General features: G+C 34.7%; 3 protein-coding genes across 6 annotated transcripts; 2 read left to right on the forward strand and 1 right to left on the reverse strand.

The window, feature by feature from the left end:
* Positions 1-2,299: 2,299 nt before the first annotated feature.
* Positions 2,300-10,240, forward strand: LOC105112985 (uncharacterized). Of its 3 annotated transcripts, none has more exons than XM_011008942.1 (6): positions 2,300-2,317; positions 6,576-7,398; positions 7,987-8,045; positions 8,182-8,310; positions 8,899-9,034; positions 9,727-10,240. In XM_011008942.1, exons 2-6 carry the CDS (start codon positions 6,700-6,702, stop codon positions 10,072-10,074), a joined length of 1,371 nt encoding a protein of 456 aa, XP_011007244.1. In that variant the 5' UTR covers positions 2,300-2,317; positions 6,576-6,699; the 3' UTR covers positions 10,075-10,240. The 3 variants fall into 3 exon arrangements, with proteins under 3 accessions (XP_011007244.1, XP_011007243.1, XP_011007242.1); XM_011008941.1 differs by lacking the exon at positions 2,300-2,317 and adding an exon at positions 2,478-2,488; XM_011008940.1 differs by lacking the exon at positions 2,300-2,317 and having other exon boundaries at positions 5,849-7,398.
* Positions 10,241-11,255: 1,015 nt separating this feature from the next.
* On the reverse strand, positions 11,256-15,664 carry LOC105112986 (THO complex subunit 4D-like). The gene is given in 8 exon segments (XM_011008944.1): positions 11,256-11,660; positions 11,663-11,762; positions 12,007-12,057; positions 12,521-12,708; positions 13,147-13,215; positions 13,299-13,442; positions 14,226-14,474; positions 15,451-15,664. Coding segments are annotated over 7 exon segments (855 nt in total). The 5' UTR covers positions 14,421-14,474; positions 15,451-15,664; the 3' UTR covers positions 11,256-11,552.
* Positions 15,665-16,115: 451 nt separating this feature from the next.
* On the forward strand, positions 16,116-24,713 carry LOC105112987 (protein TIC 40, chloroplastic-like). Of its 2 annotated transcripts, none has more exons than XM_011008945.1 (14): positions 16,116-16,506; positions 16,660-16,765; positions 16,880-16,937; positions 17,038-17,055; positions 19,484-19,763; positions 20,167-20,273; positions 20,356-20,419; positions 21,195-21,267; positions 21,543-21,583; positions 22,129-22,174; positions 22,746-22,840; positions 23,652-23,755; positions 23,839-23,886; positions 24,390-24,713. In XM_011008945.1, exons 1-14 carry the CDS (start codon positions 16,284-16,286, stop codon positions 24,441-24,443), a joined length of 1,317 nt encoding a protein of 438 aa, XP_011007247.1. In that variant the 5' UTR covers positions 16,116-16,283; the 3' UTR covers positions 24,444-24,713. The 2 variants fall into 2 exon arrangements, with proteins under 2 accessions (XP_011007247.1, XP_011007248.1); XM_011008946.1 differs by having other exon boundaries at positions 16,118-16,506; positions 21,198-21,267.
* The last annotated feature ends 280 nt before the right edge of the window (positions 24,714-24,993 follow it).

Below are 24,993 nucleotides of genomic sequence, written 5' to 3' on the forward strand. Positions count from 1 at the left end.
ATTGGCTATCAAACTTTAATATTTATGCAATTAAGCCCCTGATTTGATCAAATTAACGCTTAAAAATTAAAATTTGACCTCAGAACTTTAATTTCTTCCAATTAAAGCCTAAATTGACTTCAAAATCTAATTTTCTTTCAATCAAACTCTCCACAAACTGAATTAAATCTTTAATAACATTTAATTAAGTCCATAAACATCTGATTTTTGACTTTATTCCTTAAATCATTTTTTTTTGTCAGTCAAGCTCTTATTAGGTAATGATATATTATCAAATTTCAATCCTTGTATTTTTAGACTTTCTCAACCAATTTTTTCTCATTTTATAAGCGCTTTGACATCCTCTTTTCACTGTTATTATTTTTTAGTTTTCCTCTTCATATATATATATAATTTTTTTATTTTTTATGCAGGGACCCAAAAATGGGTTAAAACATTGTCAAATGTCATTCTGAGTTAAAATTGACTAAAAAATATAAAGTTCAGAAGTTGATAATAACTCTTGAGAGAGGTATAAGGGAAAATCAAGTTTCTACTTTGGATCGACCTAGAACAACTTGTTGGGGTTCTCATTTTAGTTTAATAAGAAATTTAATTGAGTTATTTGGAATAACAAAAACATTGCTTTCAAAGATTTATGAAAATGGACCAAACTTTGATTTTTTTTCATTGATGCTTTCAAATATTATTTTTTTACGACATCTTTTGACCTTGTCCTTATCTTACTTTTGATAAACAATGCTATGATAGTTACTGAATTTTTTTCCAATTGCTTTAGAGAAAAGATCAAGATATTGTAAATGCCTTCAATTTTGTTTCATTTGCAAAATTTCAACTTTAAAGTTTGAGGGATAGTGATTGAGATGATCTATTTGAAAATTTGGTATCTTTTTATGAACAATATGATGTTGAGATTCCTAATATGAGTGCTCCTTACAAGATTGGTACAAGTTGTTGTTGTCAAGGTTAAGTATCATTATCGTATGATATATTTAATATTGTAATAGATTTTCAATTGATGAAGTTAAATCATAGATTTCCAAAAAGTATAGTAGAGTTGCTATATCTTAGCTAAATATTTGATCCTTTGCATGCCTTGACAACATTTAAAGTTGATGATATATATAAGTTTGTTGAGAAAGTCTATCTTAAAGGCTTCATTTCCATGGATTTACATAGTTTAATAATGCATGTGTAAACTTATAAATTGTCAATGAATCATCCGAATTTCTAGAATATTTATTTTTTTTCTGTATTGTATCATCGATTAGTAGACACAAGCGTAAAAATTAATTTCAACTTGATTAGTAGATTAATTTGATTGGTAGAAATCTTCTTGTTAATTTCTATATTAACGACGAAATGAGTTATTTAATCTATTAAGTTTATTAAAAATTGATTTTGAAACAACATAAAGAATGAGTTTCTTGCTGATTGTATAATTATTTATATAGAAAAAAAAATTACAACTAGTATAAATAATGAATCAATAATTGAAAAATTCTATTTGATTGGCGCATAACTTAGACAGTAGTTCTCTTTTGACTTTGATCACTTTATAGAGAAGGCAGCTCGGGGTTAACATTGGTTTCCTTTAGAAACTTCCAATTGTTTTATCTCTCTCTTTGCTGTAATTCTTGGATGCTTATGTGTCATCAAACCTTAACGGCCAACTAATAATCTTTGTAGATGTACTAAACATATAATAAAAAAAAATTAAATGCGTGTTAATACTTTTTATTTTGATGTCAGAGAATATTTAATTTTTACTATTTTCAACTTTAATATTAATAATATTATATAATAAAAAACAAGTATGCTTTTCTTGACTCTAGTGCCACTAATAACATTTAATTAGTTTTTATTAGTTTTTTTTTAAAAATAGATATGTATTATATAATATATGTCTATATTCATATTTTATACTATAAATTCACAATTCAAATACTGGGTAAGGTCATAAAAAAAAAGGTACGATGAACCATAAATAAATCAAAACGTGTCCTCAAATTTTTTTGAAATTTTTTAATATTTTAAAAAAACCTGTTTAGCTAGATATCAACATAAATAAAAGAGAGAGAGAGAGAAATTAAAAAGAAAGGGCACAAATTTGTGTTTTGTCGAACACTCTCCTAGCCTCAAGAAAATTAGGCCGGTTAGGCCTGAAGCCTAGACTCAGCCCAGCTCTACAGTTTCTTTTTATGGGCTGGATGACCGCTCTGTTTTTTATTTCATTCTTCTGTGTTTCTTTTTTCTGTATGGTCTCTCTTCTCTCTCTCCCTCCTCTCTCTCTCTCTCTCTCTCTCTCCCTCTCTCTGTCTCTGTCTCTGTCTCTGTTTTGTTCTTTTTGTTTGGTTGGTTGGGCCAGCAATCTGCTGTGAGGGAAAGGTCGAAATTCCTTTGCTGGAGTTCTGAATGAAGGCCAAAAGTCTCTTTGGCTTCTCTATTATTATTATTATTTTATTTTTTTGTTATTGGCTCTCTCTCTGTATGGTTTTTCCTCCGTCTTTTTCATCCCTCCCCATTGCCTGCCCTCTGCCTTTGCTTTTATAGTTTACTTTTTTGGGATTGGGACACCAATAGTCCTGCCATTGCTGGATTGATGGTGATGGTTTCCTTAACATTAATGGCACATTGTGGCGACGAAGGAAGACTGGAACAAAATGAATGGAGATAGATGGTAGACAATTTGGTCTACGTTCTGGTCTGGTTTTAGACGATGAGGCATGGCAAGCCGACATTGTTATTCCTTCTTTTGCAGGTGGGTTCCTTGGTTTAGAAGAGGAAGGGGATGGATAGCGGGTTTAAAATGGCGCAATTTTCTCCTCTAAAATGGGTATCTTCAATTTGCCCCTTGACTTTCTGACATCTAGCAATTAAGCCCTTATTCATGGAAATCTTTTTTTCTTTTTAATTTCACCCCTAGATCAATGCAATTAGACCCCTAAATTCTGGCATCATACCCCTAGATCAATGCAATTAGACCCCTAGATTCTGGCATCACTTACAAAATAGTCCTTGCTTTCAACTTTAATCAAATCAGTAGCGTCACTTATAAAATAGTCCTCAATTTTAAATTTAATCAAGTCAGAATTGATTCGTCAACTTTTAATTCTTTGAAAATTACCTCTAAAAAAAATCAATTAACCCCTTGTAATATTAGCACCTATTCACTTCGGTCCCTGGAATTTAATTTCTTTCAACTTTGACCCAGATTGACCTTAAACTTTGATATTTCTTCAATTAAACTTCTGATTTCATTAATTGAACTAATTCAAAGTTTTATTAAGTCTCTAAACTTATCAATTCTTCTAATTTTTGGTCAAATTAACTTTCAAGTTTATAATTTCCTTCTTATTAATCCCTAACCTTCAATTTGACTTGAATTAACCTTGAACTTTGATATTTATTTAATTAAACCTTTAATTTTATTTATTAAACTAATTTAAAGTTTAATTAAGTCCCTAAACTTATCAATTCTTCTAATTTTTGGTCAAATTAACTTTCAAGTTTATAATTTCCTTCTTATTAATCCCTAACCTTCAATTTGACTTGAATTAACCTTGAACTTTGATATTTATTTAATTAAACCTTTAATTTTATTTATGAACTTTGATATTTATTTAATTAAACCTCTAATTTTATTTATTAAATTAATTTAAAGTTTAATTAAGTCCCTAAACTTATCAATTCTTTTAAGTTTTACCAAAATTGACTTCCAAATTTATAATTTCATCCATATTAGTCTTCAAACTTCTAATTTATAATTTCAATTTATTTTTCATTCATTCATTTTTTATTTTTTTATTTATTTAAAAAAATTCAAAAATTAGATTTTGATAATAGAAAGAGGCTCTAGAATCAACTTCTTCTTCTTTCAAATCAAGAAATAAGTATTTTCATACCCATTATAATTCACCTTAATGTCAAATAGCCATGGATGGCCTAAAAGTAAATGACATACTGTCATGGGGAGTACATTACACTAGTCATCATCTTCAAAATGGTTACCTAGATAAAATTATATCAAACATCAATGTTGGACCATAATAGGATGTTTGTCAATGATCCAAGTAACATTGTGTGGGGCAGGATGCTTCTCTTTCTATAATTTTAGTTTCTTTTTTTTAAAATGATCTAATTGTTTTAAACAAATTGTTCATTAATAAAAAATAAAAAGATTTTTTAGAAATGATCTAATTATTTTTTTTAAAATGATCTAATTGTTTTAAATGAATTCTTTGTTAATAAAAAATAATTTTTTTTAAAAAAAATGATCTAATTATTTTTATCAACTTACTCATTAATAGAAAAAATATAAAGATTTTTAAAAATAATTTAATTATTCTAAGCAACTTTCCAGTTAATTAAAGAAATATATGACTTGCAGTTTATTACAATGATCTAATTATTTTTATCAACTTACTTATTAATAAAAAAAAATATAAAATTTTTAAAAATAATTTAATTATTGTAAGCAACTTGCCTGTTAATTAAAGAAATATATGATTTGGAGTCTATTTCAGGTATTTGTAGGTTTTAGTTTGAATTGAAAAGGATATTTTACCAGCCAAATCTAATTGAATCGGTGACTTGACATACAAACTTGTCGTTCAATCAAAACTCACATGCATTTTTTTTTAATTTCTTAAAAAAAACAGCGTCATCCCATCAATTTTTTTAATATTAAGAAAACTAGATCTGACACAATGGGCGGTTAGAGAAGTGAGATAATGTTTTAACCCGGAAATGCTGTAGAATCTTTCCTTCACGACGCGTATGAAGAGTTCCTACTCGCCAAAGACACGTCGTTGACGCGCCTCGACAAAATCCACCTCACAAGAACACGCACAAGAAATTGACTCGTTGGAACAGGGAATCTTGTCCGCAGTATCTCACTCCCTGTTTTGTGTCCGATTTTTGTTGGCATTTCTACTCTTTTTTTTTAATATTAGAAATTCCATGAATAAATTCAAAATCAATGAAAATCCTATAAATATTTTGCTATCATTTTTTTTATTTAACGATAAAGATATTTTATACATGACTTAAATTAAATTTCTATTTTAATGATTTTTAAGGCTACACTCTTGAAATTTGACCTAGTATATTTAAAGGAATTTAATAAAAATCTGATCTCAAGATTTAAATATAAAAAAACCCCTTGACAATTCGTTGAAAATATCTGGCTAGTAAATCATATGAACAAGAATGTTTGAAATAAAACTGTTTTCACTTAATTAAGTGAGGAGTTGTAACTTTACTTATCGTACCACCCAATCTTAAACTAATCTCTTATTAATTAAAATAAGCACACATTAATTGAAATTAAAGTTTTCAAATCAATCAATATACTTTTAGCTAGAGGCCGATGACACATTTAATTAATTTCTATTATGTTTATGTTTTAAATAAGAAGTGCTAAAAGTTAGCAACTTGAATTTATTAAGTAATTATATTAATAATGATAGTAATTATTTTTAAATATTAAAATATATTTTTGTTTTCAGCGTATTAAAATAATCTAAAATTATAAAAAAATTGCAGGTAGCATTAATAACTAATCATTTAATGTGTATATTTTTTTTGTAAATAAAAAGATAAAAGAAGAAGTTTTGAAAATCAAATGAATAGGGATGCACAAGTCAAGGCACTAGCATGATTTAGTGAGGATAATTTGTGGGAAATTGTTAATTATATTTTTGTTTTTATCATAATGGAGGGGTTGAACCCAAATTTAATATACTTGAAGTACTCCGAGGATATGTTATTACCACAAGCTACCATACTAATATAAAAAGAAGTCATAATTTATTCATGATAGATGAGACTCTTAAAATACAACTTTTGTGCGGAAATAAATTTACGTGTCCATTTATTGTTTTTATTTGCTTAATGTCCAATAAACTATTGATAAATATCATATTGATTCTGTATATATATATAAAGCAAGTTAAAAAACATTCGGTAAACGATGAGAGAGTCACAGCTGGACAATGGCAAGGGGTGGCATCTGGCATGTGTCCATTTGCCTTTTGTATGTCCTCTGCATTTATTTCTGCTTCTCTACCGTCACTTTCCTCTTTACGTCCTCCGGCCCCCGCATGAACGTCCCACCACCCTCTTCCTTTCAGCATGCCTCTCTCTCTCTCTCTCTCTAAATCGGTGTAGAGCTTAGAGCTAACACTAAACTTGCTTTTCATGTGAACTTCTTATATAACCTTCCTTCCAATGATTCCAAGCTTTAATCACCCTCACCTTCTCGCTATCTCTTCTTCTTGAAAACTTTCCCTTCTCAAACACAATCTTTCCTCTCCAGTCCTCTCTTTTGCTTCCTCTCTCTCCAGAATCTTCTCATAAAATCCAAGATATTAATTACACTTCTCCCTCCTCCCTCCCTCCCTCCCTCTCTCTCTCTATATATATAGACACACACACACACTCCCTTTCTCTAGCCTTCTTCTTTCTCCTCAAAATCCCTTTCTCTTAATTCCAGCTATTTGCCTCTCAAAAAGCTCTCTCCTTTCTCATCAAAACCTCTCTCTCTTAATTCCAGCTATTTGCCTCTCAAAAAGCTCTCTCTCTCTCTAATTTACGCTTCCAAGCTCACGCTTTTCTCTTGAAAGCTCCACTCTTTTCCAAATCTACAAAAAAACCCCTTCACAAATCCCTCTCCAAATCCAAGATCAACCCAAAAAGATGTTATTCTGTTGTGGAGTAGAATGTGTATTTATACTAGGCTTCGGTCGCTGGGCTTGGAAGCGTTGCACATACATTGGTGCTGATGACAGTGCAAACTGGACCTTGGCAACCCCAGAAGAGTTTGAACCAATCCCTCGTATGTGTCGTTTAGTTCTTGCTGTCTACGAATCAGATCTTCTCAACCCTCAATTCATTCCTCAACATGGTTACCGGTTAAACCCAGATGGGGTTATTAAGCGTGTAACTTATGAACAAACACAAGGGCGTGCCCCTCCTTATATAATTTACATAGATCATGATCATAAAGAGATTGTTTTGGCGATTCGGGGATTGAATTTATACAAAGAGAGTGATTATAAAACGTTGTTAGATAATAGGTTAGGAATGCAGATGTTTGATGGAGGCTTTGTGCATCATGGGTTGTTGAAGTCTGCTGTTTGGTTATTGAATGAAGAAGGCGAGACATTGAAGAGGTTGTGGGAGGAGAATGGGAAAGTGTATGATATGGTTTTTGCTGGACATTCTTTAGGGTCTGGCGTAGCGGCTTTGTCAACTGTTATTGTGGTTAATCATAGAGATAAGTTAGGAGGGATTCCTAGGGAGAAGATTAGGTGTTATGTTATGGCTCCAGCGAGGTGTATGTCACTAAATTTGGCTGTTAAGTATGCTGATGTTATTCACTCTATAATTTTGCAGGTGTGTTTTGTTTGATGAGTTGTGTTTGTTGGATGTTTGTGTTTATTGAATTAATTAGTTTTGTAATTTCATTTGATCTGTGATGCCAATGAAAGCTACTATTTTTTGACAGTTTTGTGTGTTTTCATTTTTTTTTTCCTGGTGCTGATTTGTCAAAAGTTTGATTTATGTTGAGTTTTTGCTGATAAGATGTTTTGAGGCTGAGTGCGTGTAGGGACTTCTGCAGTTAATATCGTTTTAAGAGGTGATGGATATTTCATTTTAACTATGGTGCTTTCGTAGTTTAAATGCCAGAAGTTATTGATCTGTGTTTCATGTTGTATGATGGGCGACTTTGGGGCATAATAACTGATGATTGGTGCAGGTACTACTTTGTCTCCCAGGCAAATAAAATGAACAAATCATCATTCTCCGAGCATGTGCATGTCTTAATCAAATCATATTTGTATGAAAGTAGTTTAGATGCCAGCACTTGATGTTTGCTGTTATTTATTGAATCTGTGATATAATAGTGTATTAATTGGCGTAGATCATTCTATTTTAGTGTTGAAGGCACGGACTTGATATAAACTTACTGTTTTTATCCAGGATGATTTCTTACCAAGAACAGCTACTCCATTGGAAGATATCTTTAAGTCAATCTTCTGGTTGGTATTTCTTAATTTTATATCATCATAGAGTCTATGGTGCCCTTCATTTTGTCATACAAATCCCCAACCTATTTACTTAGTGCAGTGAGTTGCTATTATCATCTCTTAAACCAGGTGTTGATCCTTTGGACAGCTTGCCCTGCTTGTTGTTTTTGGTTTGCTTGAGAGATACCTTCATTCCAGAAGGTAGAAAGCTTAGAGATCCAAGAAGACTTTATGCTCCTGGACGAATGTATCATATTGTAGAGAGAAAATTTTGCAGGTAACACGTTCAATTTATCAGTTTTGTTGACCAAATGCATTAGCCTACCATTGCCCTAACCATTAGACAAAACTTGCAAATCTGTGATTGCAAATAATCACATGCATAACTTGCAATTTTGATATAATGTGTGGGCCATAGTTAGCTTCTAACATCCTGTTATTGCTAATATAGTCCTTACCTTTAGAAATTATAAAAATCTTCTATAATCTTCTATTGTTGCTCAGCCCTTATTCTGTCTCTCTATAACACGGTCACACACAAACTGCCCATTAGATGGTCTGCTTCTGGATATTCTTCCATCAACTTATAATCCACTCGTTCAGGTTGCCCAGTCAATTGATTATAACTTGATACAAATGCAGTTTAATCATTCAGCTATCCATTTTTGTGAGCCTCCTTTTGTTTATATAGTGTGCTTATCATCCTTGGGTTAAAGTTGACTTTGAACTAACTATAATCTCCCTAATTTGGTGTAATTTGGTGTTTGATCATCATAAAGTTATTTTTCCCTAATTTGGTGGTAGATGCTTACTGAAAACTATTGTGCATGTCCTTACAACTATGTCCTCGTTCATGTTGTCACAGATGTGGGAGGTTTCCACCAGAGGTTAGAACTGCCATTCCTGTAGATGGAAGATTTGAACACATTGTCTTATCATGTAATGCCACATCTGATCATGGAATTATTTGGATAGAAAGGGAATCACAGAAAGCCTTGGAGGTAAGCTCTTGCTTTTGATAAATTGTTTATGTTCCATTTCATTTACAATAATTTGGAGCAGTAAATAGAAATAAATAGTTTTACTTTTTAGTATCATACTGCAAAAGGATTTCTACCTGCTATTTAGCCATTTAGTTAGAGTGCATGCTCACTTTTTTCCGATCCAAAGAAGGTTATTTGGATAAAACATTTCAACCATGTGGTGAAGTATCTTGTCTCTCCATCTTTCTCCATCACAGATACATACATCCCTGCCCACGGCTTATACAGACATCATCCGATTTTAACTGCAACTATATCATCCTATTTTAACTGCAACTCTAATGCTTTTCTGCGACTATGATTTCTTATACCTTTTTCTCCATGAAGACAGTCCTCCCCATTAATTCAAGTGAGGGATATGCATCTTGCACCACAGGGCATTGGCATTTCTAATCTCCCTGTTTCCTCAGTCTTTAATTTAAATACTGAGATTTTGTAGTAGTTCTTACTATCAACTGCCTGAAGCCACAGTCTGAAAGGAGCGTATCCAAGATTGCATAAAATTGGCTCCCATGTTATTGAAAACCGTGATTGTGTCTACAAGTAGCATGAGAGGGGATAAATTTTTGTTTCGCCCTTAAATCTCCAGGGCTTTACTTCTTTTTCTGTTGAATAGTTTACTGGCTGTTAACAATATTAATTTTCCACAGAAAATGAAGGAAATCAGTTCTGAAACCATCACAACTCCTCCGGATGTACAAAAATTTGAAAGGATGCAGACAATTGAACAAGAACACAGGGATGCATTGGAAAGAGCTGTCAGTTTAAATATTCCTCATGCTGTGGCCACCCCTGATGCTGAACCCTTCATGGATAGTGGAACAGTGCCTTCCCAGTCCGAGGGTGAACAAGCCTCGAAAACTAAATCTACCTCCAGTGGAAAGACTAACTGGGATGAAGTGGTTAAAAAACTTTTCAAGAAGGGCGAGTCAGGACACCTTGTCTTAAACAAAGATGTAACTGCTCTAAATAACATTTCTGCTGTTCAGCCTTCGTGAATACACTTAAATCTTTCTTTCAACCTTTTAGTAAGAACTGAGAGTTTCTGTATCTTGTTGCCATAATGCCATTCAACCCCTGGATTGTTGCACCTGTGCGAGAAAATGAGGAACAGATGCAGAATTGCACCGATCCTTTGTTGATACATTATCTTCTGATTGTTCATGTGTTTGTCTTGCCCGGAAGGGGCTTCTCATTAGATCCGGCAGCTAAGTTCTGATTTGGTTCATGCTATTTGTCATTCACAGTATGCAAGATCTTGCATTGAGTTTAAAGATAAAGAACAGAAAAACCCTTGCAAATAGTAGATCAACCTGCTGCTTTAAAATTGTTCAAGGATCACCTCAGCTCGTTGACTCGTCCTCCATAACGAATTTGTACGCGATAAACTTGTCGTTATCAATCAGTCGAATGTTTCATGCATCTAGCTTGAAGGCATTACACGAGCAAGCAAGCAATAGGTGACTTGTTAATAACATAATCCTCCCTTGATGGGAAGCAAAAGCGTTATGGAATTCGAGTTTTTCATCAACATCCCTCAATTTCTCGGAATAAGACTAGTCAACTGGAATGAGGGACAATTGTTAAATAAACTGCACTACCTGGCCATGAATGTTTACCCATCCTACCACGTTATTATGCCATATAGCTCCGAGGAGAGTGAGACAGTCGTGTTCATAAAAGTTTCTCATCCATGATAAGTCATGAATGATTATATACTTTCTTTGATTATTCGGGCAAGCTTGTCTTCGTGTAAGCACACGTTTCTCGTCCAACAGAACAAGCTAGCGGATTTTGGAGCTTGGATCGCAATTATTACAACTGAATAAACTTGAATAAACCTTTTTATTTTAAAAAAAGATATTGTTTTTCACTGAGCCAGGTTTAGTGTTCTTTAAAAATTAATCTTTATCAATCTAGATTAACCATGGCACAGATCTTTATCAATCTAGATTAACCATGGCATGGCATGGCATGGCACGGCATGGATGTCCCTCCTTTTGTGTGACTAGCTTGTTCAAGGTTCATCAAAATAAACAAAACAAAAGAAGCATCACTCTCATTTTTAAACATAAGCAGGTATTGGTGCGCCAGGCTAATGAGGATTCTTCACTTAATTTGGTATCTAAAACGAACCAGTGTGGCACACCACCTCCATCAAAGAGATCAGACTAGAAAATAAAAATTTAATTCCTTGCTTCGACTCTCAATCTTAATATATGAAAGCTTGAATGCTCAAATACCATGTTAACAGTGTATACAGAAAAATATAAACAACGGCGGAAAAATGAGGATGATTACGAGATGAAAAAGAAAACCAACATTCTCACTTACAATAACGCTTCCAGATAGTGTTAAAAGTCACGAAGCAGAAAGGGGAATAGCTACCATCACTGCAATTACCATAAGTTTGTGGATCTAAGAAACATAAACACCAGCTGATACTATGATGTCTAGTTGTGATCAGCTTTCAAATTTAAGTTTGCATGGCTTCAGCATGATAACTTTCCAATTCCTTATCCAGGTCATCTACTGACTTCTCAGCAGGTTGCTTCTTCCCACGGCCACGGCCTCGACCCTGACCTTGAGCACGTTCCCACGGCCACGGCCTCGACCCTGACCCTGACCACGGCCACGGCCATTTCTCATACCATTCCTTGGACCCCCACCCCCACGACGGCTCTGACTGCACAGAGCCAGCAACACATATATCACATTATTGTTCATAACAATATTATCACAAACAAAAATCCACACCAACAGGTCATAGAATATGCTGATGTTAAAAAAAATGTTAGCCATGGCAGGTAACATGAAACAAAACAGTTTTCAAGCAACCTAAAACTGATACTCCTACTATAATTGTCAAATGAGACTATGGAATTGAATCAACATGAAAAGCAACCACCTCTATAGTCAGAAAAGCTTACCCAGAGCCATGATTATTCACAGCATCACCTCTTCCACGACCTGGTCCAGGCCTGCATAATTTTCAAACTATAAATGGAAGTCTGCTGAAAATATAATTAACCTTCAGGCAAAAGCTTCAAATTAATGCTTTCCATCACCCCTTCAAACATGAAAAGTGCCAATACATGAAAGATGCTCATCATGTTTTCCAGGATTCCAGCCAAACAACTGGTAGATGTATACATAAAAAGCTAATTTTTCATTGATAAGCTGAAGCTACCATTCCCTCCTCATTCAACAGCAAAATCAGCAACAATTAATTTGTTTAAGAAAACAGAAGCTCGCTACACATTAAAATGTTGAAATGCTCTACATCGAAATTCTGGAACTGGCATCTTGCAAAAACATTCAACAGGTGACCGGAAAAAGCCCTAACTTCCCATGGAATGGCAGATTCAGATAGAGCATGCAACAAATTTCCATCGACCTCAGGAATCCAATCATGAAAAGAAAGACAAGAACAAAACCACATACATCATAACAACAGTCCTCTTCTTCTTTCCATTTGCGCCAGTAACATTCACTCGAGCTGAAATAGGCACCTCTGGATTGGCACCCACAATCTCAATCTTCATAGGCCTTCCATCTAAAAGTACATTGTTATACTTCTTAAGAGCAGAAAACGCATCACTTCTTCTGGTATACATAACTTCAGCCGAGCCCTGTCACCAAGCGATCAACGTTAGAAATTCCTATCCAGAGAGATCACATAGAAACCAAAACTGCAACAGACAATGACAAGATTAAGAATCATGGTTATGAATCCGACAGCAAGTCAAACTAACAGAACTACCAACGACATTAAAACCCACTAAACAATCATGGTTATGAATTTGAGAGGCGGAAAATGATTTCAAGGCACACACATGATCCAGGCATCAATGTCTTGAGGCACCATATCCAATGATTAAACAATCTAAGCATTTGCATTGATGAACATTTTTTATTACACAGCTATGGAAATACTTCTTGATCTTAGTAACACTAGAGTGCATTTGGTGAGGAATAAAGCATGTCAATCATTACCCTAACAATTGCCCCTACAAAATGCTAGCGGCATTTAACATCAATAAGTTTAGATATTAAGAAATAGAACTTACAGTAGAGCGACCATTTTTGTCATAGTGAACAGCAAATCGTTTCAAGTCTCCAATCTCTGCGAAGAGCTCCTGCGGTTCCCAGAAAACTTAGTTTAGAAATCCATTACAGCACACAAAGCATCTATGATGAAAACATACAGCTTAACTAGTACCCTTATGTCTTCATTCGTCACACCATAATCCAAGTTTGATACATATAACTTGGTTCCAACTTCTAATCCTGTTATCCCTGCAGCTCTAATGCTATCCTCAAGCAAATCATGCTGCCAAGGCAGACTCCTAATTCGGCGGGAAGGCTGGTGACATCAAATAGAACATATCAGCTTATTTCCATAACAAGATCACCATCTTCAATATCAATCTCAGTTGATGAAATTTTCAAAAGATAAAAAGAAACTGCAGTTTAGTAAAAAGCTCAAGCAACCATGTGTCCAAACTTCAGGAGGTTGAATTAATAGATGGAGATGGGAGTGAGGAATTCGACCCACTGCGTGCAAAAACCAGTGCTTTGATATTGGTGAGAGCTCCAGTTCTGAAGTTAAGCGAAGGAACTCCTTTACAAAAACACCATGAACTAGGAGAGATGGGATCTCGCACCGAACAAATTCCAAACATAGCAAGAGGATCCATTCCATCTAAACAAGTGATAACTATATAATATGGATTATATAGATGTCTAATTGTTAACTGACATTATGTTACTGGTGTGAGCTCTGGTCCAAAATATTCACCTAATGAAGCCGAGAATAAAATGCTAGGAAGTAGCACAATAACTGAATGTGAACCAGAATAACTTCTGCACAGACTTATGTCATCAGATCTGTGGCAAAATCCCCAGTATATAGCCCCACAACCCACAAGTACAACTAAATCCCCAAGATAATGTTATAAATGCTACGAGCTGTAATGCTTTAGTGGATGAGGCCAAAAGAGCTTCTCCATGAACAAATAAATATTAAGATCCACTGCATTTTGACTTCCTAGTTTCTAGAGCATAATGGAGATCCCTTGCATTTGGAATTCATAGTCCTAGAAGGTTCTGAATCTTATGCATAAACCATCCACAGTTTTGAGCTTGCCTTGGCAATTGAGTATTTTGGTGGCCGAGCATTCACTGAGAGAGGGCCTCTACGAACTGCCCCTGACATCCTTCCATTATTAAAGAACCTACCAGGTCCACGATCACGGCCACGACTGGCCCTACCTCGTCCTCTACCTCTCTCTCTGTTTTTCTTTATAATGTCATCAAGAGACATGTCCACAGTCGTAGCCATTGAAATTGTAGCAACAGCACAAACTTTTTTTGAGCAAATGAGTAGCAAGTAAACCTGCAAAACACGGATACAAGAAAAGAAAAAACAGTGCAATGATCAGTATCAAAACTTTGGCATAATAAAATAATACATGCATATTCATCGTTCAACAATAGCCCCTTAAAGAAAATCTTTTGGAGCAGTTACAGACAAAATAAACGAAGGACCACAACAAATTAACAGTAGAAATTGTTCATATTCCACCCTTGTTACATATATAAGCAAGCAATGGTGAGCCCCATCTAAGAAATAAATATTCCCCCGATCTTCATCACCAACCAACATATCACGCAGAGAAATAGAATCCACAAATTTGATCACTCAAAAACTTTATATACCTAAACTCGCAAAAAAAAAAGCCCAACAATTTAACAAAATGCTGGGTCAACAATATAAAAGAAACAGATCATAAGTAGCATGCCAAACTCCTCTTTCTTACCCACAAAAGAGCCAGAGTAAACTGCTTCTAAACTTTTTGACAAAAAAGCAACGAAAACCACTTCAAACTGTTGTCGAATATATATTTTAAGAGTTCAAACACCCGGATTAGCACATTAACCATTCAAAAACTAACAAAAGTCCCCGAATTTCGGTTGTCCTTTTCCACTCCAACCGTTTCATCAATATACAAAGACGTCTTGATAAATATCAAGAATAGTTAGATTCGGATCATGCACGAAGCAAAACAGAAAAAAAAAGGAAAAAAAGGCTAATTGCTGCAGTCACGAATCTAAATTTTTTCTTAAGAGAACCATACTTTCCAATCTCTAAACAAACAAACAAATAGGACCAAAATAGCCACACATCAACGAAACCCTAATTCCTGCCTGTAAAAAATTGAAATAAACAGAGCTCAAAACCGAAAAAAAAAACAGAACTTTCAGATCCGTAAATATAGTCAATAACTTAGTCAACAAACACAAATAGAAAACCCTAGAAAATTCGAAACCCTAAAAACACAACACAGAACAGCACAGGAGAGGGAGAATACCTGGAGAGAATCAAAGATCGGAAAGAAATTTGAAGAGAGAAAGAGAGAGGAGGGAGGGAGGGAGTGAGGGATGGGGATTTAGGGCTTTGAGGGGGGGATTTTATTGGGGTCTCATAAATTCTAGGGCTTTTCTGGAGTTTCTTTTTATCTGTTTTTGTTTCGAGGAAGGCTGTGTGTTTGAAAGGGGAAGGAAATGGAAAGGGAAAAGGTAAAGCGAGGTTGCAAGTTTACGAGTTTATAGCATGGGGCGTGGATTAGTTTTAGGGTTTGTGACTCCAAGGCCCATTATCTCAATATTTTAAATAGGCCCATGGGCTTAAATCTGTGCCGGTTTAGTAGACTAGCAGCAGCTTGAATACTTTAGTTTTTAAGCGCCTCAATATAAAATCAATTCAAATTAAATCTGGCATGAGATAAAATCCGGTCACTAATCCGGGTTAATTTTTTAAAATAAAATAATATTTTTTAAATTTTTTTAAGTTAATTTTGACTATAGATCAAATATCAATCTGAATTTTTAACTAAATTAACTAATTTTAATTTATTTTAATTGTTTAACCTATATTCGATCAATTAAATCTAGGTTAAAGCTCGACCATTTGTATCTATGGTCTCCGTTGTGGATCAATTTAATTAAACTGGTCTGGGCTCAAGCCAAGCTGGGCTAGGTTGACCAAAATTGCCTTCCCTTCCTGTCTCCCTCGTCTCTCTTCGTTGAAACCACCAGGACCCGAGCGACCCTAAAAAACTCCCCCTCCTCTACCCAGTCAATTTTCCTACCTCTTCATGCTCTAATTCTCTGCTTTAGGGTTTTTTATTTCAAAATCCAAAACATGGAAAACCCTAGATTAGCTCTACTTTCTTCTTCTTCCCCAAAATTAGTTATGGGATACCCAACTTCTCTCAAAAACCCTACCACCCCTAAATTCTCCATATCCACAACCAGGCCCTCTCTTCCTTTCTCTCTCAGAATTTCCAAAACTGCTCCTCATGCTTCAATATTTTCCATTTCTGCCCTTGCCAACTCTCATGGTCACCGTAGAACCTCCAAAAATGGTAACTTTCAGTCACTTAATTACTACTTCGACATCAAAGTCTCTTCCTTTTTGTGATTTCATTTGTTCATTCTTTTGATTTTGTGTTGAATTTTGTTTCTTTTAATGATTTTGTTTGTTTGGTTTTTGTTAATTTTGTGTTATAATGTGATAGGGAAATTAGGGAGTGAATATTTTGCTAGCATTTCTTCATCTAGTGGAAAACAAACTGCTTCTGTAGGAGTTAATCCTCAGCCAGTTTCGCCACCTCCTTCGCAAATGTAATGGATTGCTTTCCGAGCCTTTTGCATTTAGCTAGGCATTCGTGCACACCAGTTATATTGGGTGTTCTTTGTTTTTATGTGTTGATGGATGCTTATTTTGTGTGTTTGTAGAGGATCACCGCTGTTTTGGGTTGGAGTTGGTGTTGGGTTATCAGCAATTTTTTCATGGGTGAGAATCACTGGTTTATATGCGCCTTTATCTGTTTGTTAAGGGTTTTTAATTTCTTTTTGTGATGATGGATTAACGTTGGGTTTTATCTAATGTACAGGTGGCTACCAGGGTAAAGGTGAGTTTTTTTTTTTAATCTCCTGCAAGTTACAAATATCTGCATGTTTTGCTTAATTTTCTGGTCTTCTTACTGAGCAACTGTGCAATGGAATGATGACGGGGAAAATTTTTGTTGATCGTATAGTATTTAGTTTTTATTTATATAGAATTTCATTGCAATCACCATCTGCTGTGGCATTTATGGAAATAAATTTGTAGTTAGGAGCTTGTAAAATTTAAGCTGTGGAAATCAGTATGTCATTGACTCCTGTTACTTGAATAGTAGAGGCTTTGTAGCTTCAAGGTTAACTTTTCCAAATCTTGGCTAAGTCATACATTTAATTCCTTTTTCATTTCCTGACTACCTATCAACTTGTGTGCTATAGAATTGGGATTTAGTGTAAAGGTTGGGGCTGAAAGGTTTTTAGTTCACTTATGATCGCTTGTTGATAGTTTTATACTAGTTATTTATGTGCATAATTTGGTGTGGTGATAGATGTTATGAGGGTGATTTCAGGAGGTGATATTGACACTCCAACAATGGTTAAACCACTCCCATTTACTCCATCTTCACAAGCTGACTATAATACCCATGGAACATATATTGCTATTTATATATTAACTTTTTTGTTACTGTAATAAAGATGCCTCCAATCAATGCTTGTCACCACCATCCCCACCAAATCAAGCCAGCTATCTCCACGACTGATTACCACCATTTCAACCCAGATCAAGCCCTTCACCACCATTCTTAGGTCACAAATCCAATTCACCATCTATTCTCTCTTTGTCCATTATAATTCAAGATATATTAATTAAGCACCAGGCTAACAAAAGCAACATGGTAAAGATCTGTATAGACAACATGGTGTCTATGGTGAAGATTTAAGTCCCAATGGATCTTGCAATTTTGGGTCTCTCCTGTGAGCTCCAGTGGATTTGTGATCTTGCAATAAATTGAAAATTGAGGTATAATGTACCTGAGTTGATTGTGGAGTAATGAAAAGGAGTGGCTTTGGTGGCAGTGGCACCAATGGTGGAATTGTGGAGAGCATCTTGCAATAAATTTTGTGATCTTTGTCAATATTGGTTCTGTTGTTTTTCTTATGAAAATTTGACAAATGTGATTGATAACTACTGGTTACTAAATGGTGATTTAAGAAAAAGATGGATTTTTCATTCTTGAGAGCAAAGCTGGAAAACTGAAAGGGCGATGGACATAGGGAGTCTTGATTTTATTTAAGGGAAATATGGAGAGCTTAACCTTTTCCAAGGATATATTGGTCTGTTTAGTAAAAATAAGTGCTAGTGGGAGTTTGGTTAAACATCAGGGGAGTGTGAATATCAGCTCCTGGTGATTTCCTTTTGTCATCCTTTTCATTCTACTGTTTCTTCTAAGGGCAGTGACAAATCCTTTTTGTTGGGTTTCATACTGCTTGCAATTTTTATCCCTTTTGCACCTTTTGGTTGGGTTTAATCCATTAAATTTGATCTTTGTTATTTCATTCCCCTAGTCTTGCAAGACAGCCTTCTGTAGATCCAACAATGTTACACCTGTGGAATGTAATTAACTCTTATATGTTGTTTTGAAATTTAAAAAAAAATATTTTCCTTATGTGAGAGTGAGATTTATTTGTTCAGAGATTGAGGTCTTCTGCTTTATTCCCCTTTTCTTTTCAACTCTATTGAAGATTGATCATGCCAATTTTAAATTAAGGGACTTTTACTTATTTTGAATGAAATTTCATGTTCCTATAGTTGTTAGGTCGTTGGTGTCTTCTTTTGTGGATGGAAAATTAGTATTCCAAATTTCTATAAACTCTCAACACAATACTTTTTCTAATTTGTCTTTGTCAATGATTTGTTCTAATCTGTAGTTTCAAATATTTTGAGTAATGAAATTTGGTTTCATGATAAGTGAAGCTGCTGGCAGGTTAGTTTTTTCTAGTATGTACTACCTACTACAGAACTCGTGTTTTTCAGTTCCTAGAGGAGTGGTGTTATAAAAATAACCGTACCTTATGGAATCTACTTCTCAAAAACTGGAGAACCTTTCACCTCAATGTGGGCATTTCCAATGGAACTAGTGGAATGATTTGACCTCAAATCAGAGGACCTTTAATAATCTACCTTTGACCACAATTATATAAGTGGTATGCTTTACATTCTACTTTCACTTGTGCCTTTCTAAACTTCTTTGGCTTGATTTCAACATAATTGTTCTTTCCCTATGTATATGACATTTTGGCCTGGCATTTATCATTTTCAGGTAAACAATATGCTCTTTGTGATCTAACCAGTTAACTTTGCAAATAATGTAACTAGTCATTTCAATCCTATTTTGCATGTGTCTTTATAAGTCCAAGTTTCAACTCTTTGTCAAGAAATAGCTAGAAACATTGAATATTTAACTTCAATAATTTCTCTATGTTCATCTCTTCTTTCAGAATTATGCCATGCAACAAGCTTTCAAATCTTTGACAGAGCAGATGAATGCACAAAATAACCAATTCAATCCCGCATTTTCTGCAAGGTCACCTTTTCCATTTTCTCCACCACCAGCATCACAGCCTTCAACCTCACCTTCTCCAGCTGCTTCTCAACCTGCAATCACTGTAGACATCCCTGCTACAAAAGTAGAAGCAGCTCCCACCACTGATGTTGGAAAGGAAAAGGAGACTGATTTTCTAGAGGAAAGGGAGATAAAGGAGGAGACAAAGAAATATGGTATGACAGAATCTCTGGTTGTGAGTCCATATCTTGTTTAGGGGTTGCTATTTGGATGATTAACACAGTATCTCTGCTGTGAGTCAAAATCTTGTCTAAGGGTTGTTATTTGGAAGATTGACGATTGATAACTGGTTATTGAAGTATTGAATGTCCCTACCATTTCTATTTCCTTCTCCCTTTTTTCCTGCTCCCCCGCCTCTTCCTCTATTTCCTTCTCTGTTTGCATCGCAGGCACCGTCGATTTTTCATGATGCATCATGCATGCACCCCCATAACTTCAAAACTGATTATACCTTAAGAAATGCTAACATTCGATTGCTCATTTTAATACTGGGCACTTGCTTATAGGATTTTTAGAAATTTTCTCCATAAGAAAGTATAATGCAGCTCCTACTTGCAGCTTTTGTGGACATTTCTCCTGAAGAAACCTCACTGAATACTCCTTTTTCAAGTGTTGAAGATGACAACGATACAAGCTCATCCAAGGATGTTCAGTTTGACAAGAAAGTAAGTCTCTATCATTAAAACTTAGCGTGCCATATTCTATATTGAACATATTCTGAACTAAATTGTTCAATACTGTCTGTAGGTCTTTCAAAATGGAGCTGCCTTTAAGCAGGGCCCAGGTGCTGCCGAGGGTTCTCAATCTACTCGTAAGTAAAAATTCAACAAAAACTACTCAGTTTCCTGTATTATTATAGTTGACACTTGCTGGTTTTATGTGCTTTAAATTACTTTTGTTTCTAATGATGAAATCAGGGATTCATGAACTTATGAAGTTGACTGTATTATCTAGCATTGTTTTGGTATTCTGGTTCTTTTATAGCATCTTCATACATATTTTCTTCTTGAGAGTAGTTTGAAGAATAAACAATCAGAAGATATAAAAATTAGAAAGCATTTATGATGCGAATATCAATTTCCATTTTTAAAAAGGAAATATGCAGTTAGTAAAAATTCTTAGTAGGTGGTGGGACATGTAGTGTGACTATTCAAGATTGTTCTCTTAGGAATTTCATTGCTCATTTTTAGGGCATTTATGATTTTCAGTTGCATATCATGCAACTGCTTGCATTGCCATGTTGATGTTATGTTCATGTGTATACATTCCTCTGCTCTTTGGGGCTGGATCTAATTAGCTTTGTAGGGAATCATCCATTCTGATCCAATTGTATCGTCATTAATGCACACTGTTCTCTATAAGTGATATAATGGAGCACTTTTGCATTCAGGACTGTTGGAAGTTGTAGTTTAAGGTTAATTTCTTGTGGGAACTGGGTATCACATGCTAACTTGATATCCTGCAGCCTCTCACTTTCCCCACCTGACTTTATGTTCTTGATTGCTATTTATGGCCTTAATTCCTATTCAGTATTCTCTGATATTAAATAGCTTTCTGAGTTGATATTTATTCATGGACAAAAAAAGCAGGACCTTTCTTATCCGTGGAAGCTTTGGAGAAAATGATGGAAGATCCAACGATGCAAAAGATGGTTTATCCGTAATAAAACTTCTTTTCCTTGAATCAAATCATTTTATGCTTTTCTAAGTGTAGTTATTTCATCATGCTGCTGTTCCATTTTCCCGGTATTTCTTTATTTGCAATGAACTTCAGTTTTCATATTCGATCTCTTCTTGTTTTTCTTTCATATAAACACGTGGTGGCCTTACATCCTCTTTTGCTTGTCCGACTTGCATATGGTTATTGCATCTTAAAATTAGATGTCCTGTTTCATATTTTCTCTTAACAGTTTAATTCATCTCATATCTTTGCAGGTACTTACCTGAGGAGATGAGGAACCCTACCACCTTCAAATGTAAGTCAAATCTTCATTGATTCATATCTTCTCAAGGCTTACCTTGGTTATGGTATTTGAGAAATCTTCTAAATATGATGCATTATAGACCACATTTTTTTGTTGTTTAACACAGTTATTGAAATCATCAGAGTTTAATTGAATACTTAAAAATGAAGTCCACAATTGTGTAGGTTGTGGGAATTCAAGTCTATTGCTTTTCCCTTCTTTGTGCATATGAGTTGTCAACATTACAGGTCAATCATGTTGCATGTAATATCTTGTCAGTTTCAGTTTGGATGTTTGCATAGTTGGTTTTGTTTTTTTTCCAGCACATTTCCTGCCTCTCTCTTTTTTTTGGGGGGGATGGGGGACTTTACAGACATAATGTCTCGCTACAATGGTTCAATTGGAATGCTATTTTGCTATTACTTTTGCTGTTTCAACTAATAGCACAGTTTATATATCCTATCCAAATGCAAAATTCAATAGTTTTAGCAACTCTAAATTTAGAGTGCATATTGATTGATAGATTATGGTTTTCTGTATTGTGCATTATGTAACAGGGATGCTACAAAATCCACAATACCGTCAACAACTGGAAGACATGCTGTAAGCTCTTGTTCGAGCTCTTTTGTAGTTGATTTTGTTTTATGATGCTCGATGTTGATTGCATGTTTGACCTTGAGGATATTTGAGCCTTTTGTTTTGATTCTTTTCTAGCATATGAAAGGATGGCATGCTGTGGAAATTTCTATGCTATGGTTGATGATGTTGCATTTCTTATTGCAAGTTTTTGGTGGATGTAATTGTTTAAATGCTTAATGAGATGCTATTGTGCTCATTTCTTTTGTTTGCTCACTGATATTTCAAATCGATTTGGATTGGGGATGTCTACAGATGATGGACATTTAGGTTTCTGAATCATCTTTTAAACCCATTTTCTTCATTCTCTGATATCAGAAAGTTCTGCATGTGGTTCCTTCACATCAGATATGCACTAAAAGTTTGTGTGAAGTTATTTTTCCAACAGTATTGGATGTTTTTTTATAACAAGTTTTTCCCTTTTTCTTAAGGTTCAGTTGGTTTCTTTTGTGCTGATAAGTTTTATCATAAGCATAGGCCAATTTTTAGCCAGTTTTTGATGGATTTAAATTCATTCGCTGTCTTCTTTTTCTTTCAGAAATAATATGGGTGGAAGTGGTAAATGGGACAGCCAGATGATGGATTCTTTGAAAGATTTTGATCTCAACAGTGCTGAGGTTAAGCAGCAGTTTGGTGAGTTTGGGATTGATTGTTTCTGGTATATGTTTCATCTTCCAAATGTTCATGATTATGATTTGAGAACATGGGTTTATCGCTTGCCTTCTTGCTGCCCCCTTTTTTTTTTTTTTTTAATGAGGGACTTTATGAACTTGGCTGTTAAAGTTTTTTGGTTATGTTCTACGAGAATATATAGGCTGTTTCTGCTTAATTTTGCCTTAATATGTCCTCTTAGCTTGATCCGTTCAATAAGGAGTGATTTATTGAATTTTGATGTTTTTCAATAATTTCATAAATGATACCATAACCTTTTTTAAGGAGTTCTATTTCCCTTTTCTCATATTTTTTTTTCTCCTCATCTTTGTATTTTCTCTTTCCATACTCAAGCTTGAAATGAATTACTGGTGTTGTCCTGAATTTGATTGCTTATTTCAGTGGTTGCACAGATTGCATTTAGCGCTGACTTTTTATCAGACTGATTTGCCATTGCTTAATGAAATGTGTTGTTTAGGGATAAATAAAAAATGCTTAAACAGTTTCATATCATGATTAACATGAGTTTTGGTTCTATTAACATGAAGTTGTTTGTGCTCTGGTAAAAATATCAGGGTTGGTCAGTTCTTGGTTAAGATACCAAGGATTTATAAATCCACCAATGATCAGGATTCAGCTTACCCAAAACTGCAGGATTTTCTTGATGTACTTAAAATTTGTTCAACTTTTCTTTCTTTTTTTGTTGATTCTGATTTTACATTTGATAACCTGTAATTAGAAAATCAGCTTTTTTTTCTTATCATCTGGTTCTCTGGTCATTTATGTTTTGCAGATCAAATTGGCCTTACACCTGAGGAAGTAATTTCAAAAATCATGGCCAATCCGGATGTTGCCATGGCATTTCAAAATCCAAGAGTTCAACAAGCCATAATGGAGGTATGTTGCAATTGACTTATTATTATTATTATTATTATTTTAAATCTAGAAATCATTTCTCTAATATTTTGTCCATTTTGCAGTGTTCACAGAACCCACTTAACATTAGCAAATATCAGAATGACAAGGAGGTATGCCCTATCTCTTCTGATCTCAGACATCCTTCATCAATCATTGAAAATTGTTTGTCACTGTAGCTACACCATTATGCTACTGGTGTTTGTTTTTTGAAATGTCTAAAGGGTCAATTGTTTACTGGATGAATACACTGCTTCTTGAAGTGTCTATTGTTATGTGGAGTGCTGGATTTATGTTTTCCAGCAGGTACCTCATTGACATGGATATTTTCAAGGTTAATTTACTTGAAAACATTAGATAGATTTTCAAGACATTTGCAAATAATATTCTTTTGTTGTAAAATTGTTTTCCACATCTTTGACCGGTAATGTTTTTATTTACCAGCTCAGTTACAATTTATAACATGCTTTAGTTTTGTTCTTGCACTCTTTCACAATGCTTATCATTTGTTTGTCGAAGAAATGCCCTGGCTTGATAGGGTTTAAGTTGCATCAATTAGATAGATCACTTAAATATCTGAACAGGAGAATGTGGGGCGTTTTCTCTCTGATTGCAGGTTATGGATGTCTTCAACAAAATATCAGAGCTCTTCCCTGGGATGACTGGCTGACCTTAATCTTATCATTCTTGGAGAACCATGGTTTCCCGGGACAGACAAAATGGTGGGTTTTCCATACGGGTAATGGGGGCAATTACCCGCTAGAATTTCTGCAAGTGGCATTCTGGAAAGTGTTCAAAATTTTTGTACAATCACCTCTTCTTAGACTTTTTTTTGCAGATAGGCCACGGTTTCACTTTAAAATTTGGAAAGGTCTTGGAAATGTTGTAAAATAATCTACTACAGAATAATTTTGCTTCTTTTTGTTAAAATCTCGCTCAATCCAACTCTCATGCTAGATCGAACTTCTTTTTCGGTAGGATCATTGATTTACAACAGGAGCCTTCAGTTGCAAGAGATGATATTCATTCAAATATCGATCTAGGTTCTGTCGGGGTGTATCATGCTCTGGTTTGTGGTGAGTTCAAATTCAATTGACTTGCAGAAACCAGAATCAAACTAGAACGAGAAGAAATGGATGTTCTCCAAGTTCCAGTGCTGCTGATGTCAGTGGGTTTATATGGCTGAGTGGTGGTAGCAAATCAGCAAATGAAGTCAATTA

The sequence above is a fragment of the Populus euphratica genome, unplaced genomic scaffold, assembly GCF_000495115.2.
Source record: "Populus euphratica unplaced genomic scaffold, PopEup_1.0 scaffold381.1, whole genome shotgun sequence".
Taxonomy (NCBI): Eukaryota; Viridiplantae; Streptophyta; class Magnoliopsida; order Malpighiales; family Salicaceae; genus Populus; species Populus euphratica.

Bases quoted from the DNA above. Each gene is read 5' to 3' on its own strand.
- LOC105112985 (XM_011008942.1), top strand. From the start codon at position 6,700: ATGTTATTCTGTTGTGGAGTAGAATGTGTATTTATACTAGGCTTCGGT. The intron at 7,399-7,986 runs GTGTGTTTTGTT...GTTTTTATCCAG, and splicing joins TTCACTCTATAATTTTGCAG to GATGATTTCTTACCAAGAAC. The intron at 9,035-9,726 runs GTAAGCTCTTGC...AATTTTCCACAG, and splicing joins AATCACAGAAAGCCTTGGAG to AAAATGAAGGAAATCAGTTC.
- LOC105112987 (XM_011008945.1), top strand. From the start codon at position 16,284: ATGGAAAACCCTAGATTAGCTCTACTTTCTTCTTCTTCCCCAAAATTA. The intron at 16,507-16,659 runs GTAACTTTCAGT...ATAATGTGATAG, and splicing joins CCGTAGAACCTCCAAAAATG to GGAAATTAGGGAGTGAATAT. The intron at 20,420-21,194 runs GTAAGTAAAAAT...GGACAAAAAAAG, and splicing joins CGAGGGTTCTCAATCTACTC to CAGGACCTTTCTTATCCGTG.